Source organism: Monocercomonoides exilis (genome assembly GCF_001643675.1).
Source record: "Monocercomonoides exilis strain PA203 chromosome Unknown scaffold23-1346700, whole genome shotgun sequence".
Classification (NCBI taxonomy): Eukaryota; Preaxostyla; order Oxymonadida; family Polymastigidae; genus Monocercomonoides; species Monocercomonoides exilis.
The window spans coordinates 954116-969271 of NW_027150568.1; the positions used below are offsets into that span (position 1 = coordinate 954116).

Below are 15156 nucleotides of genomic sequence, written 5' to 3' on the forward strand. Positions count from 1 at the left end.
GACGAGAGCGAGCGGGTGAGTGCATACCAGTTTGATAGCACAGAGAGCAACGCGGAGCCGTGGAGGAACTGGAGGATCGGGTGGAATGTGATTCAACAGAGCTGGGAAGATGAGGAGGAGCTGATGAGAGCGGTGAATTTGAGAGAGGAGCTATCTTTGGAGGAGCGTAGATGAGAGGAAGGAGGAGAGGGGAGGGCAGGGGAGGAGGAGGAGGAGGAAAAAGGAAAGTTCTCTGCTACAGCAGCGATTGCGCTGGAGGGGAAAGGGGAAGGTGCAGGCAGGAGGCTGAGCCTGCATGAGTGGCATGGGAGGACTATCATCCTGTTTATTGGGATAAGGATGGAGTGAATGGTTGTGGTGGTGATTGTGTGGTGCTGTGAATGGCAGCTGCGGCTGGTGGAGTTTGGTGAAAACGCACGATGGCAGAACCGAGAGATTCAGGAAGCGGCGTTTGAGCTGGTTAGGCGGTTCAAAACAGATAGCGCAGAAGCTGGTGAAGTGGATGTGGAGGTTGTGGAGAAGCTGAGTGCGCTAGCGCAGGTAAAGGAGGCGGTTGAGATAAAGCGGAAGATCAAAGCTGGAGGAAGTGGAAATGGAAGTGAAAGATGAAGAGAAAGGAGAAGATGAAGCAGAGTGGGGGCTGTGGAGAAATCTGCTGCGGCTGTGGTTTTTTTTCAAACATATTTATAATAAAGAATTTTAATTTTTATTTATTGATAATAATTCTCTCATGTTAATTATACACAGAACAACATATCATATGATTTTTTATGTTTTCATTTACAATTGATAAATTAAAAGGATAAAATTGTTTTATGAGAATTGCAAAAAAACAATAAAAAAATTATGATAATAATGTCAATTTTTTGTTAAAACTGATTCAACATGAAAAATATTTAAAGAAATAATCTTCATAAAAATGAAAATTAATAAAAATGTGAAAATAAAAAAAAAACTTCAAAAACAATAACAAGCGAATTGGAGAATATTGATGTAAATTTGCATTTAATGATATGACTTTTACCGAAGCTAAAAATAGTATAAAAAAAGAACAAGATTTGTAAAAGGTTTGTGGATATTCATTTTTTTCTGAACAATCAGATTTGTTTTGAATTATTGGTTATTTTTTATTATCAATTAAAATAAATATCAATTAATTTGTTTTTATCAAAAAAAATTATTCATTCATTCATATTTTTTCAATTATACAGTGAAAATTTTGCAAATAAGTATTTCAAAGAAAAAAGAATTCTCAAAAGAATCGTTTAAAGATTAATAATCAGAAAGTGAATTTAAAAATGAATTTTCAGAATAAAAATTACACACCTTTGACGTCCCTGTTTCACTTATAAAGCAATTTGAAGAAAATGAAAGATTTGAGTAAACAAAAAATATTTATTTAAATTTTCAACATCTATTTATTTTTGAAAAATATAAAGTTTTATTCCTTTTTCTGAAATAAAAATATAATTTCTATTTATATCATTTCTTTCAAAAACTTTTCTTTTTTTGTTTCTGATTTTTTCAAAATTTTATATTCTATTTCAAACCTTCCTGAGCTATTTTCGCAGCTGATTGGCGAAACGAGAAGTTTCCCTGTATCTTTCTTAAAAAACAAATATTTTTTCATACATTTTGTTTTCATTTCATTCCAGTTTGTTTCTTTTAATTCTTTGTGACAAAATAAATAAATAAATAAATAAATAAATAAATAATAAAAAAATGGACAAATAAGGTTTTTTTTTATTCTCATATGGGACAAAATATATGAATTCAGGAATTTTAATCGAAAAATTATGCACTTCTGATAAGTTTTTTGTTATCTGAAAATATGTTAAAAAATTGGTTCATTTTTTTGATATTCGTTAAAATTTACAAAACGTGATGTTTTGATATCAACGTTTCCCGTTAATAGACAAGAAAATCTCATTTATTTTGAAATCTGAGCTAGTTTAAAAAAGTTATGAGTGAAACAAATTTTCAACGCCTTGCCCAAAAAATGCTTGAAAGTCCGTATTTACACCCACATCTTCATGAAAATAAACTGTTTTATTAATTTTCAAAAAAATTAAAATTTGAAATATGTTATTTTTTCAATAAAAGTGAAGTCAAATAATAACATACATTTTCCTCAGCCTCCTTGAATTGTTTGAAACTCTTGTCACTTTCAATTTTTTTTTTTTAATGGAAAATATCCAAATAGCTTCACAAAATTCACAGACAAACTTTCATGAAAACATCTCAGAAAACCTTCTTCACAATCATTCACATTATTCAACTTCCAAAAAGAAAGAATTGTCTTGTTCATGATTTTTAAGTGGGAATGAAGATGGAAAATTTTTCAAAATTCTCCGATTCATGACTATTGAGGAAAAAAATGCTGTGCAGAATTTATGATAGGTTTTATGAATTTTTGAAAGCATTTAATAAAGTTGCGAGCTTTAATTTACAAGAATTTCTTTACAATTTCAGATCTTAAAAATTCAAATGGAAGTTTTTAGATATCGAAATAATTTTTGAGCATTATTTAAAAAATTAAACTCAATGCTAAGATAATCACTTTTGTCTCATATACTCAAAAACAACAGTTCAATAAAATCAAGATAATTGAATTATCAACAAAAATTCTTTATTCAAAAATAAATAAATAAAACAAAAGCCTCTTTGAAGCAAAAACTATCAAACACAAATTAGTGCACAATTCAACATCTTTGTTTCATTTTCTTTTAATTAAATTATTCAACATTCAGAAAAATTTGCACTCACAGGTTTTTTCTCATCAGCTTTTGGACCTTTCCCCTTCACTTTCACTTTTTCCTTTTTATCTTCAAGTTTCTTTTCTTTTTTCTTTGGAATTTCTCCTATTTCCTTTGCTAGTGCTTTCTTTTCTAAGCTGGTCTCTGAATTCAATTCGATCAGTTGTACTTCCAAGTTTGATTCTCTGTTCAAGCAATTCATTTCTGGTGAGAAATTTATCTCTTTTTCAACACATTTTGCTTCCTTCTTGACAAAACGCATAAAATCCATTACTGATGAATATACACAAATATAATTTACTGGTCTCACCATTTTTTGAATCCCTCGTAAACTTTTTATCATGCTATCACATATTTTCCCCAAGCATTTAACTTCAAAGAAATACGAATTGATAAACATTTTCAAGCGCTTTTCAAAAATTCTGACATTTTCCCACATCTTTCCCAATTTGATTGCGATAATCTTTTTCTCTTCTTCAAGTTCGATAACTTTCAGACCAACGGAACTTGTTGATTTTGAAGATCTCGTTCTAAACCTGCGCATTTTTCGTATCATTGATTTTTCCAACGATGAAGCATTTGCGTATCCTTCATCCTCCTCCTCCTCTTCGCTTTCCTCTTCTTCTATTGTTTCATCCTCATCTGAATCGTTGCTTGAGTGCTTTTTCTCAATAAATTCTTTCGTTTTGCCACTTTCAATTAAATTATTCTCGTCTTCCTTTGATCTTTCATCAATTTCATTGCATTTTTGTCCTCCATTTTCTTTCTCTAAAAGCTCTTTTAGATGTTCTGATAAAGCCATCCTGTATTTGGATACATCACAAATTTCTTCGATCTGATCCTTCAATTTCTTCACACACAAATAATAAAATACAGAAAATAAGCTCTTCCAACTCAGACAATCTTGTTTATTGATTGATTCCTGTTCAATCACATGAACCGAAGAAGAATTTTCCATTTCAGAAGAAGGAAGCACAACTTCAGATGAATGCGCTATCAATCGAAGCAAGCAGCAAAAACTCTTCTGTACAGGAGCAGAAAGAAAAGATGAGGAAGATACAAACGATGCAAAGAACAAATATGAAAAAAGTGCTCCAAAATCGGTCGGTAAATAAGAGTAACTGAACAGCTGAGATTGCTTCATAAACATAACGCCATCATGCCCTCTCTTTCTGTACAATGGCACAATCACAGAATTTTCATCAAGTGCAATTTGTTTCAAAACGCAATCTGAAGCAAATGTGCTTTCTTTTTCATTCAGAGAATAATGCACATCATCAAGGACATTATATCGATTAAGAAACACCAATCTCTTTTTTTGTCTGCAATAGAAATCACAAAGCAATACTGTTACAAATGGCATAATTCCTCTCAATTTACTATCAAAACGCAATGGTACAACAGTTGAGGATACGAACATTTTTAGGAACGGAAATGCGCAATAAAGAGGATGGACATCTAGTTCAGATGCTTTTTCCTCGTTTTGTTTTAATGAGAGAGAAGAGCAAGAGCGCACAAAACTAGATGAACTGGTTCTTGGTAGAGAATGCAACGAATTCAATTGTGAAGTTTCTGCCAAATCATCATTCGTTTTCGGATCTTTATCTGTGCTCACCTTTCTTTCCAGAAATCTTTTCAAGAACAATTCATCAAGATGGCATCCTTCAGCAAAAGCACTGTCTTTCACTTCTGATTTCTCCCGATCCGAGTCCTGTTTTGGCTTCATCGAGATTGATAAATAGTGTGTTGCAACCGCAGCAAATAGAAGCATTCCTTTTGTCATTGAGTTCAAAGTTGATTCAACACACTCATTTGAATTCTTGGATTTCAGTAATGACTCGTCCTTCTCTCCAGCTGAACGTGCATTTCCCTCATTTCCCACTGAATCTTTCTTTTCAATAGTTTGCATCAAGTTTTGTTTGTTTGCTAAATCTGATGCATTTTGAGTAGGCTGACCAACAATACCACTTGAAGGTTTGGAAGAAGGCTCAGAAGACTGCAAAAGATGTGTTGAAGAAAGAGGATCATCAGAAGTGCTGGAAAATATCGTTGTTGAAGAATGATCAGTCAAGAACTGTTGCACAGCAGTCGCCTGCTTATTAGAAACTTTTATTGCCTTCTTTTCAGATTCTTCTTCATTTTGAGGTTTTGTTTGAAGATCCATGCTTGTTTGAATAGGATCTTTGTGCTCATTAAACAATTCTAACTGTCTCAAAGCTTTTTCTTTCCTTTTCTCTTTTTTCTTTCTTTCTTTCTCTTCAATTTTAAACTTTTGATCTTGTATTATTTGCCCCAATTCTCCTTCTTTGCAGGAGTTGATTAAAGAACCTGTGTTGTAATTCCTTGCAACAAAAGATAAAACATCTATCTCTTTCTCAAAAACATCACTTGTAACAACACACGAACCGATATTTGAAATCTCCATGTTATCTTTAAGATTTTCATGCTCTTCTTTTTTATTAATTTCCAAATAGCTTCTCACAACATTATCAAATAACGTTCTCAGTAGATTTGTGGAAGCGTCACAGAACAAAGCTTGTCCAATCACCAATTCCGGTTCTTGTGGAGCGACTGATTGAGAGACAATTGCCTGGGAAGAGCTGTCTTCATCTGTCCATCTCTTGATCCTCTCGAAAAATTGAGAAGATGATGCTGACTCGGACGGGTCAATGCATGGAAGCTGAGAGATGCGCAGTGAGGGGCATCCATCGTAAAAGAAAGGTGGATTAAATTGAACATTTGATTGACTGGCTGAATTTGTTGTTTCAATCATCACAGGAATCACTGTCTTCTTCAAGGAAATGATTGGAGCTAGTTCTATCGACATCAACTTCTTTTGTTCATTTGATTCGTTCTCAAACTTTCCTTTCGTTTCATTTCCTTCGAAATCGAAATATTTCTCTGAATTAAAATCTTCCTTTGTAAGCGCTAATGTTGATAGATCTCTTTCTTCATCCAAATAATGAGCGATATTTATATCCCAGTCTCTGACCATGCACTGCTTCATCACAAGAGATATTTTCGCCGTTTCTTCAAATAGATATTTTGGATGAAGATACACACAACGCGAGCAGCTTGTGTTCGGAATGAAGGTTCTTTTAAGATTGCACTTCATCAAGTCAGATATTAATGATGTCACTTGACTTCTTGAGCTTGGCCGCAGATAGTCAAATAAATCTTTTCCAATCACTGCTTTTGTTCCAGCTTCGTTTGCATCAGGTATCTTTTGCTTATCACAGCTAGATGAGTTGAGCCTTTCTTTCTCCACAACCAACGCTTCATTCTCTAATCCAGCAAGAAGTGCATCCAACACAATTTCTGCTCCTCTGTTCCAAGCAGGAAGAATTGCAGAAATCAAAGAGAGAGCAGCTGTCCGGATAATTGTGGGATACATTGGCAGAGTTAAGTGCAGAAGTGCAGCAACGTCAATTCCACCAGGAAATTGAAGAGAAACAGCTGAATCCGATTCACATTTCGAACTGTACAAATCTACCTGCTGTTTTGAACCTGCCAATCCTGAGCCAATTGTTGTGTTGGCTGCATTCTTTGAAGGATTTGCCAAATATGGAGGATATTTTGGAACAAGCTCTGATTCCATTAAGAGTGGAGAATCATCTTTATGTGGCCCTTGTTCAGTTTTTGACTCACTGCTCTCTTCCTCTTCTTCCTCATCCCAATCTTCTTCCTTTTCTTCTTCATTCCCTTCTTTCGGTTCTTTGGACTCTTCTTTTTGAATATTGTCCGATGACTCGTTATTTCTCTCTCTCTCTTTCATTCTCTTTTCTTTTTCTATTTCGTCTCCATTTAGCAGCCACTGCGCAACAAACTTGTCTCGATCTTTCCCCAAATGCTGTTCTCGTTCCACATTCGCAAGAACTGCAGCCATCAAAATAGGAATAAGAGAATAGATGTGCAACGGAGAAGATGGCATCCAGCAAGAAGAAGCATATGTTGATATAAACTGATCCACAGAGTTTTTGCTGCTTTGTGTATTGATCTGCTTTCTCGTGTCTATCCCTTTCATCGCGAAAAAGCATTGCTTTTCTGAGCCATCAAGGAGCGATTGATTATTCTCAGATGAAGTTAGCAAACTGTGCGCAAGTGATTTCGTCAGTTGAGGAGGATCTGAAGATTGAATCGTGCTGAACAGGAGCCTCCGAACAGAATTGTGGAAAAGAAGGCAAAAACCATTTTCTGATCGATTCATTGCAGAGGAGCAAAGCGCACTTGCTGACGATTCACTTGAAGTTATATTAGTAGCATCATTACTTCTTTTGCTCGAACATTCATCTAACTGACTTGGAGAAAGATACAAATCCCTCACTCTTGTTGACAAGAGATGAGAAAGCCAGCGAAGAAGACGAGGCGGGAAGAGATTGAACAAGTCGTCTTCGCTCAGTGCAAGCCAATAGAAAGCTGTGTTTGGAAGAACTGTTTCCACATTAACATCCTTTTGCACTTTGATTTTTCCTTTCCCATCTCTGCCTGTTTCGGCTTCTTTCCTCTTCCGCATTTGATCTTCTGGTTCTTCTTTTGCGTTTTCTTCTTCTTTGTTCTCGATTTGATCTTTCTTATTCTGCTTCACAAGCGGAATTTCGAAATCAGCTGTCCATATTTTTCCCCTTTCCAAAGCACGCGGTTCAATCAATGCAGCAGAAAGCAAAGATATGATAATCGCAGGGTGGTACATGTTCAGCCTGCGAAGGCACAGCGAAAGAATTCCCCGCCGAACGAAATTCGACGTTTGTGCAGAAGCGTGGAAAAAGCGGAGCAAAGATGTTGTGGTGTGCGGATGGAAGAACAGAGAAGGCGCCGAATCATCTCCATTTTCAAACCATGCAGAGCTGTTGCAGAACACATCAGCTGCTCTTACTGAACCACCATTAATTTCATTTCCTTCCCTTCTGCTTCCGCACATTGCAGCAAACGACGAAGGATAAGTCATTTTGGCAATTGAGATTATTTCTCTCGTATTCATTGTGTTAACCATCACAAAGCGGGTGAAGCAGCGATCAGCCATCCACAGCACCCATCCGCTGTTGAATATGGTGCGAGAAGCAATTGAAGCAGAAGTCATGTTTGAGGAGTTGATATAAGATAAAATGACTGTCGTGCACAAATCAAGCACATTCCGCAGAAGTGTGTCTGTGAAAAATGGTGAGAATAGCGAATTCATATTCATCGAAGCCAACTGACTCCTCGAAGCTGCAACTGGATTTAATCCAAAGCCAGGTGATTCTGCCGCAATAGAAGCTGTTGAGGAGGAGGAAGAAGCAGAAGGAGCCTGCAACGAAAACATCGACCGAGTTTTTCCCACAACAGTTATGTCATGTGCTGCTGCATTCAATGCAATTATCAGGAACTGGTTTGGCAGCTGAATTGACTCTGCAAACTTGCCAAGTAGCGACTCATTCTCAAGCAGCGGATTTGCTATTTGTCCTGCTCCAAACCAAGGGAATGGCACAGGAGTGTTCAGAAACTGGAGAGAAAAGCTTCTTCCGCAAAGCGTTGTGAATAAGAAAGATGCCGGCCAAGGAGACACAACCAGGGGAGAAAACATGTGCTTGAAAGAAGGCTGGGCAAACAGCTGGGAAGCTAAGTCAGACACCATTTCAGAGGGTTTTTTGCTCAGGAATGCTATCATTGCATTTAGTTCGCTGTCGGAAAGACACGAAATAATTGGAGAGCCAACTTCTTCATCCAACAAGTCGTCTATTCGAATATCCTTTGATTTGATCTGCGATCGAGAAAGTGAACCCGATATTGCAGATTTCGTATCGTTCTTCTCATCTTCATCTCCATTTTTGCTTTCGGCCAATGGATCCTTAACTTCTTCCTTCTGCTTTCTGTTTCTGTCTCTTCTGGCCTTCATTCGTTTCAGCCGCTCAATCACTCTATAAGAAGGGGCGCGCCTGCTCAGCACAAACAAGTGATTCAGGAGTGAATATGCTGCCAACACAGAAAAATCATAGTCCTTCTTTGCTGCGATGCTGATGCGGTAGAAGATGAACTCGCACAGCCAGGCGACGAGTGAGACAGGGTAAATGAGCACATGCAGCACGAGGAAGAGGTCAGAGGAGTCAACCAGAAGGAAAGAGAGAAGGCGGATGATCGACTCTGCTTTGTGGATGTCCCTCAGCTCGCTGTTCAGCACAGGCGGCACAAAACACTGCAGAAGCTGCCGCTGCCCAGAAGTGATAGAGGAAGACGAAGAGTTCGGGGCAAATTGGGAAGAAGAAGAAGAAGAGGATGATGAGGAAGAGTAGGAGGAGGAGGATGAAAGAGAAGACGAAGCTCTGACTTTTGATCTTGGCGGAATATTCGCAGGCGAATTGTGCTGATTGATAAGATTTGTGTGTGGAATGCTTGCAGCAAGAGCAGGGCGAGGAAGAGAATTCATAATCTCCATCAGAATGGCTTGCTGTGCATAGCTGTCAATTGGCACCACTTTAAGTTGAATTGGTTGGTCTGAAGAAGAGGATGAGGATAAGGAAGAGGAAGAGGAAGCAGAAGAGGAAGACAAAGAAGATGAAGAGTGTGGAGATATCTTCCTTTGTGAATACGAATAAACAGACTGCCAAAACTTCTGCTCATCATTCAATTTCTGTGACATACTTCCCAACTGCGACGATAAAACAGAGCACAAACGCTGCAGAAGAGAAGAGGAGCTTTCAGGCTGACCAGAAAACGAAGAGAATGAAGATGACATGTTTGAAGAAGATATTGAAAGCATCGAAGACGAAAAGCAAGAAGTTGAACATTGAGGCTGCTTCAACAGATTTTTCAGGGTATCTGAGTTGAAGTCAGAGAGGAGAATTCTGGATTCTGAATCGACTTTCACTGGGAGCATTGAAGGAGCAGGCAGAGCAGATGGGGCATGAGCTGTCAAAGGAGGAGGAGAAGGCGTCATGTATGCTCCATATCCCATTCGCATCAGCAGATCGTTCTTTTTCTCGCCAAACACATCTTCAGCGATGGAGATCACGTTCCTGGCTTCGACCAGTTCGAGCTCAGGGAGAGCTGGCTGGTGTCTGTCAGGGAGGTGGGAATCAGGATAGGAATAGCCACTGGACAGAAGAGAATGCTGTGTGAATGCAACTTCTGAATCATGCTGGGTGGAAGTGAAGCAGTTGAGCGATTGAACCCAACGAGGATGAGTAATACGAGGAACGAGAAGAGAAAGAAGAGAAAGAGACAGAGTGAAAGAAGTTAAGGAAGGCAATAACTGTACAAACGAAGAAGAAGAAGAAGAATTCAAAGAATTGTTGACTTGTTCCACATAATCTAATTCATCTCTTTTACCTTCACTTTCATAAACAACACATTCATCATTCAGCTGGCTGTAGCAAAGACACCCACAAGCACACTCATTCTCACATCTACATTTAAAAGGCGCAAACGCATCATCTTCATCTGTCCGGCAGAAATATCGTTTTCTCCGCTTTTCTTTCCGCTTTTCCCGATCTCCCTCTCTGTGAATTGTGCCCAAAACAGGGAAAATCGATATTTCATCGTCCATTTTCGTGGTTGAACCGTCTTCTACGCCAATTTTGAGCTGTTCTTTCTTCCTTCTGTGCTCCTTTTTATCGTCTTTCTTCTTTCCTTTCCCTTTTTTCACTAGTTTTATTCTGTATTTCTTCGACTTTTTGTCTACATTCGAATTAACTGATTCATTGTCATTCTTTCCAAATACCACTCCAACATTCATTTCGCTCACTCTTCCTTTCTTCTCTTCTTCTGTCACTGTTAGTGTCCTCTTCACACCTTCCATCAGAGCAGCCACAGAAATCTCTTCTTCTTCTGGCAGCTTCAGCTCATGCTGTCTTCTTCCACAGCAGCAACAGAATGAGAAGTTGTTGTCATCCAAATTGCCTTTTTTCTTGTTCATTTCATTCTCTTTGTGCAAATTGATGCGCTTTTCCTTCAAGCGATTCAAAGCAGAATGAGCGAAAATCAGTTCGATGGCAGAGCAAGCGCTGTTGATGGAGGAATGGACAGCATCGTGAATGGCCATGCGGTGTAGAAGAAGCAGAATATTCGAACCGGATAAGGTTTCTTTGGAGGAAGAAGAGGAAGAAGAAGAGGAGGAGGAAGTTTCAGAAAGAGAAAGAGAGAATGGGAGTGAAGATGAAGAAGACGACGACGGCGATGACGATGATGAAATTGTCTGAGGTTGATGTTGAACGGCAGAAAACATGTTATTCTTTTCGCTATCCTGCAAAGAATATCTTCTTCTATTGCTTTTATCAAACAGTATTCTTTCAATTGAAAGCGGAGAAGGAGGAACAAGTTGAGCCAAACTCTGTTCAAACAGCGTTTCGATGTCAAAACACTTCAGAAGAGGCAAAAAGGCTGTGGGTGGATGAGTTACGCAACTTCTACGTTTAATTTTCTCCTTTTTGTGTGTTGTTTGAGGTTGAATGGTTTCGTTCTCTTTTTCTGTCTCTTTTTCATTCTCTTTATCTGCCTCAGTTTCTTTCTGTTCTCCACTTTCATTTTGTTCTTTGATTTCCTCTTTCTTATCTTCTTCTTCTTGTTCAATAATAACCTCCTCTTTCATCTTCTCCTGCTCATCATCCATTCCTTTATCTTTCACATCTTTCTCCTTCTCTTTCTCCTTCTCTTCCCCTTTCCCTTCCTCCACATATCCCCATCTCCACCGCTCAAACTCTGCCTGTTTCTCTGCTTCGTGTCTCGCATTCTCCACAAGGCAAAACGCACCTGCAGCAAAATCGGGGTCACAATAAGTGTAAACCTGTTCTTCCAAAAATTTGTCCATTTTGGATGAAGAAAGAGCAGATGATGTTTTGATTCGCTTGTTATGTCTTCGTTTGTCTTCGCTTTGTTTGTCAGTTGTGAATGATTCTGTGCTAACAACTGATGGAAGAGGTGATTTTGGTTCTGCTTCAGTTTGTGTTCGTGGTTGAATTTGTGGTTGTTGTTGTGGTTGCGTTATTGTTTGTGCTTGTGATTGGCTTTCATCAGCTTCTTTGCTTTGCTCTGTTGGTATTTGCATTCTGCTTCTTTCTTTCACTTCCTTTTGCAGCTTCATTCGCTCCATCTTCATAATTCTTGATTTTTCTCTTTCTCTTTCTTTCTCATTCGTCTTCTCTTTCTCCTTTTCTCTTTCCTTTTCTCTTTCTCTTCTCTTCCCTCTTTCTCTCACCTTCCCATTCTCCCTTTTCTCCTTCTTCTCCTCCCTTTCCCTTTCCTTCTCCTTCTCCCTCTCCTTCCTCCTCATCCAGCTCACTGAATCATCCACCACCAGCAGCCTCAGCAGCCTCGATGCTGCCTCTCTTGTTCTCCAGTGCTTCGAATCAATCACAACATGCACAATTTCTGCTCTGCATTGAGTAGCCAGCCGCAGACGGAGCGGAGGAGAAGAAGAAACAGCAGCAGCTGCTGCATAGAGATGGCTGATGACAGCAAGAGGGCTCTGTTTGTAGTCGGTGAGCGAGGCGAAGGAGCGGAAAACGAGGGAGAGAAGGGTTTGAGGGATGTCACAGAAGTTGGGGGAAATGGATGTGAAGGGAGAGAGTGAATTGGTAGAAGAAGAAGATGATGATGAAAGAGAAGAGAAGGTTGAAGAGGAAGAGGAAGAAGAAGAATATGGATAAAACAATGAAGAAGTTGCAGATGTCATCTTTAATCTATCATTCAGTGGAGAAAGCAGAGAATTGCTGCATTTCGACAGCAAAAACTGTCTTTTTGAGAGTCTCATTGGAATTCCCAGCCGAATTGCGTCTCTTTCGTGATGGGACGATTTCCGTGAGCTCATCGAAATGAGTTGCCAGAAGACAGAAAGATGAGGGAGAACAGCGTCAGACGGCTGGGACTGCTCCACATGGCGCAAAAGAGCAGAGAGGAAGGACTCCAAAATGGATGGAGGGTCGAATGGAGAGGAAGGAAGGGTGATGGTTGTGGTGGTTGAGGTTGTGATTGTGGATGTGGTTGTGGATGATGAAGTGGGTGAAGAGGAGGAGATGAAGGTTGGGAAAGAATAAGATGATGATGATGATGATGGAGAAGATAGGAAAGATGAATGATGTGAATGCAGAGAAGAGCTGATGGGAACAGAAATGCTCGAAAACCCTCCATTAACAGAGGGGCCAGAGAGCGAATAAACAGCAGCCGCGAGGAGAGGCGGGGAGACACCAGAAAGCATCGCAGAATGGAGAAATTGAGTGTTGTGGAACAAGTCGGTGATGGTGGACAAGAGGGTGACGGCAGGATAAGCAGCAGAGAGGGCTGTGTAGAAGGATGTGTGCTGCAGAGTGGAGGAGGCGCCAGGGATGAAGAGAGGGTAATATGAGGAAGAAGAAGAAGAGGAGGAGGAGGAGGAATGAGAAGGAGAAGATAGTTTTGTTGTGGAGGATGAGAAGGAAACTGGTGAAGAACGCAATCTGGATGAGAAAGGACGATGACGAGAGGAAGAAGAAGAGGAAGAGGAGGAAGAATAAGAAGTAACTCGAAAGAGAAGAGGAAATAGAGTTAAGCTTGCCAGAGCATACTGCGAATCCAACAAAAACGGTGCAGTTGGCCTCGGCAAGAGCGGTTTTTTCATTTCTTTTTCTCTCTTTTCGATGTTTTGAGGCAGAAAAGAGAGCTCAAATTCTTCTTCCACACCCAGTTTTGAAGGGTTTATTTCATCCAGTTCATTCATCAGCTCCTTTGAAGAAGGCTGCGGTAGAGAAAGCCACTCAAACAAGAAGTCTGTTTCCAAAGAAGAGAGATGAAAGAGATTTCGCAGAGAAGATAAGAGACTGAGTAAATGAGCGTCTCTTTTTGTGAGATTGTAAGGTGAGGAATGAGAAAAGGGCATTTTGAATGAACTGACAGAGGAAAAGGAAGCAGAGGAAAGAGATTCTTTGAGAGAAGATGAGGATGTGGCTGAGGGAATTGGAGAAGGTTGATGAATAATTGTACTTTCTTTATCGTTTTCATTGTCTTTTTCTTTTTCTTTTTCTTTTTCTTTTTCTTTTTCGTCTTCTTCTTCCTCTACACCATCCCATTCATCTTCTTCTCCATTGCTATTATTGCTATTATTGGTAATGTTATTTTCATTGTCTGCATCTTTGCTTTTGCTTTCTTCAATTTCTTCATCCGTTTTGTTTGTAATTGTTACTCCTTCCATCACATGAATGCTTTCAACTGCTTCTTCTGCTTCTTCATCATATTTTTCTATGTCTTTCATATCAGTTTCTTCTTGTTCTTCCTCTTCATCTTCATCTTCCTCCTCCTTCTCTTCTTCTTCCGTTTCCTCTTCATCACTAAATTCTTCATCTTCTGTTTCGCTTTCTTCGCTTGTTGATCTTCCACTTTCATATTGCAACATTTCATCTGCGTCCAATTCAACATTCTTCCTTTTCTTCTTCCCTTCTTCTCTTCTCTTTCTTCCTCTCCTTCCTCTCCTTCCTTCTTTCTCCACCCAAATCTCTTCTTCTCCTCTTTCTCCTCTTTCTTCTTCATCTTCCTCCACTTCCTCTCTAAATGCATGTGCCAATGTTCTTTCTTTGTATGTCAGGGCAATCAGCTGCTTTCCAGCAAGGCCAATAACACTACATACACACCCAATCATCGCTTCCCACGCATCTCTAACAGCAACAGAGTCAGAAGCAGCAAGAGAAGAGGAGGAAAGGAAAGAGGAAAGAGAAATGGGGTTGGTGGATTTTGGAGGGGGAGAAGACGAAGAAGAAGACGAAGAAGAGAAAGAAGAATTCAAAACAGCATCATTGACCAATTCTTTTGGAACCGCTTTTTCGATTTCTTCATCCAAAGGAGGCAGTTGTATTTCTGTTGACTTGCTTGTTGAATTAAACACATCTCCTGCTTTATCATCAAATGTTTTGTCGCTGTTATTCCCTCCTCTTTCTCCTCTTTCTCCTCTTCTGTCTTCTTCTCTTTTCTCTCCAAGTGTCTCTTTGAAGATTGTTTTCTCTCTCATTTTGTTCCATTCATTCAGGTTTGTCTTCACATACCCTGCCCACTCGTCGTTGAAACTGCGCTGCTGCATCGAATCTGAATGGAATGTCTGTGATTGTGATAGAGATTGTGATAAAGATTGAGATTGTGTTGGAATGGGATGGAAGAAGGAAGAAAAAGAAGGAGAAGAAGGAGAAAGAGAAGAAGAAGTGGAAGAGTATGTTTGAAGAGGAGATGGAGAAATAGAAGGAACAGAAGAAGAAGAAGAAGAAGCAGAAGAAGGCTGCGCTGAATTAACAGTCACCACAGCAGATGAGGCAGAAGGAGAGCCTGTCACAAACTCCTCTATTCTCTTTGGAAAAGAGAGAGAAAGCAGCAAAAGCGACGAAAACGAGCCGATTGAGGCGAAATCACGCAGAAGCAGGAAAAGAGCAGTGAGTCTAACAAAATGAACCTGGTTGGCTGGGACAATGAAAGA

General features: G+C 39.3%; 2 protein-coding genes across 2 annotated transcripts in view; one reads left to right on the forward strand and one right to left on the reverse strand.

The window, feature by feature from the left end:
* Nucleotides 1-348: 348 nt before the first annotated feature.
* On the forward strand, nucleotides 349-609 carry MONOS_4688 (uncharacterized protein; the record flags this gene model as incomplete). The annotated part of the gene is made up of 1 exon (XM_067874781.1): nucleotides 349-609. One exon carries the CDS (start codon nucleotides 349-351, stop codon nucleotides 607-609), a length of 261 nt encoding a protein of 86 aa, XP_067727263.1.
* A 1831-nt stretch (nucleotides 610-2440) lies between these two features.
* MONOS_4687 (putative Ubiquitin carboxyl-terminal hydrolase) overlaps nucleotides 2441-15156 on the reverse strand; it is a gene marked incomplete at its 5' end in the record, with an annotated part of 32823 nt that continues 20107 nt past the window's right edge. Inside the window, one exon of the mRNA XM_067874780.1 lies at nucleotides 2441-15140. Coding sequence (XP_067727264.1) covers nucleotides 2740-15140 — 12401 coding nt within the window. The 3' untranslated portion in view covers nucleotides 2441-2739. The remainder of the gene's footprint in view (nucleotides 15141-15156) is intronic.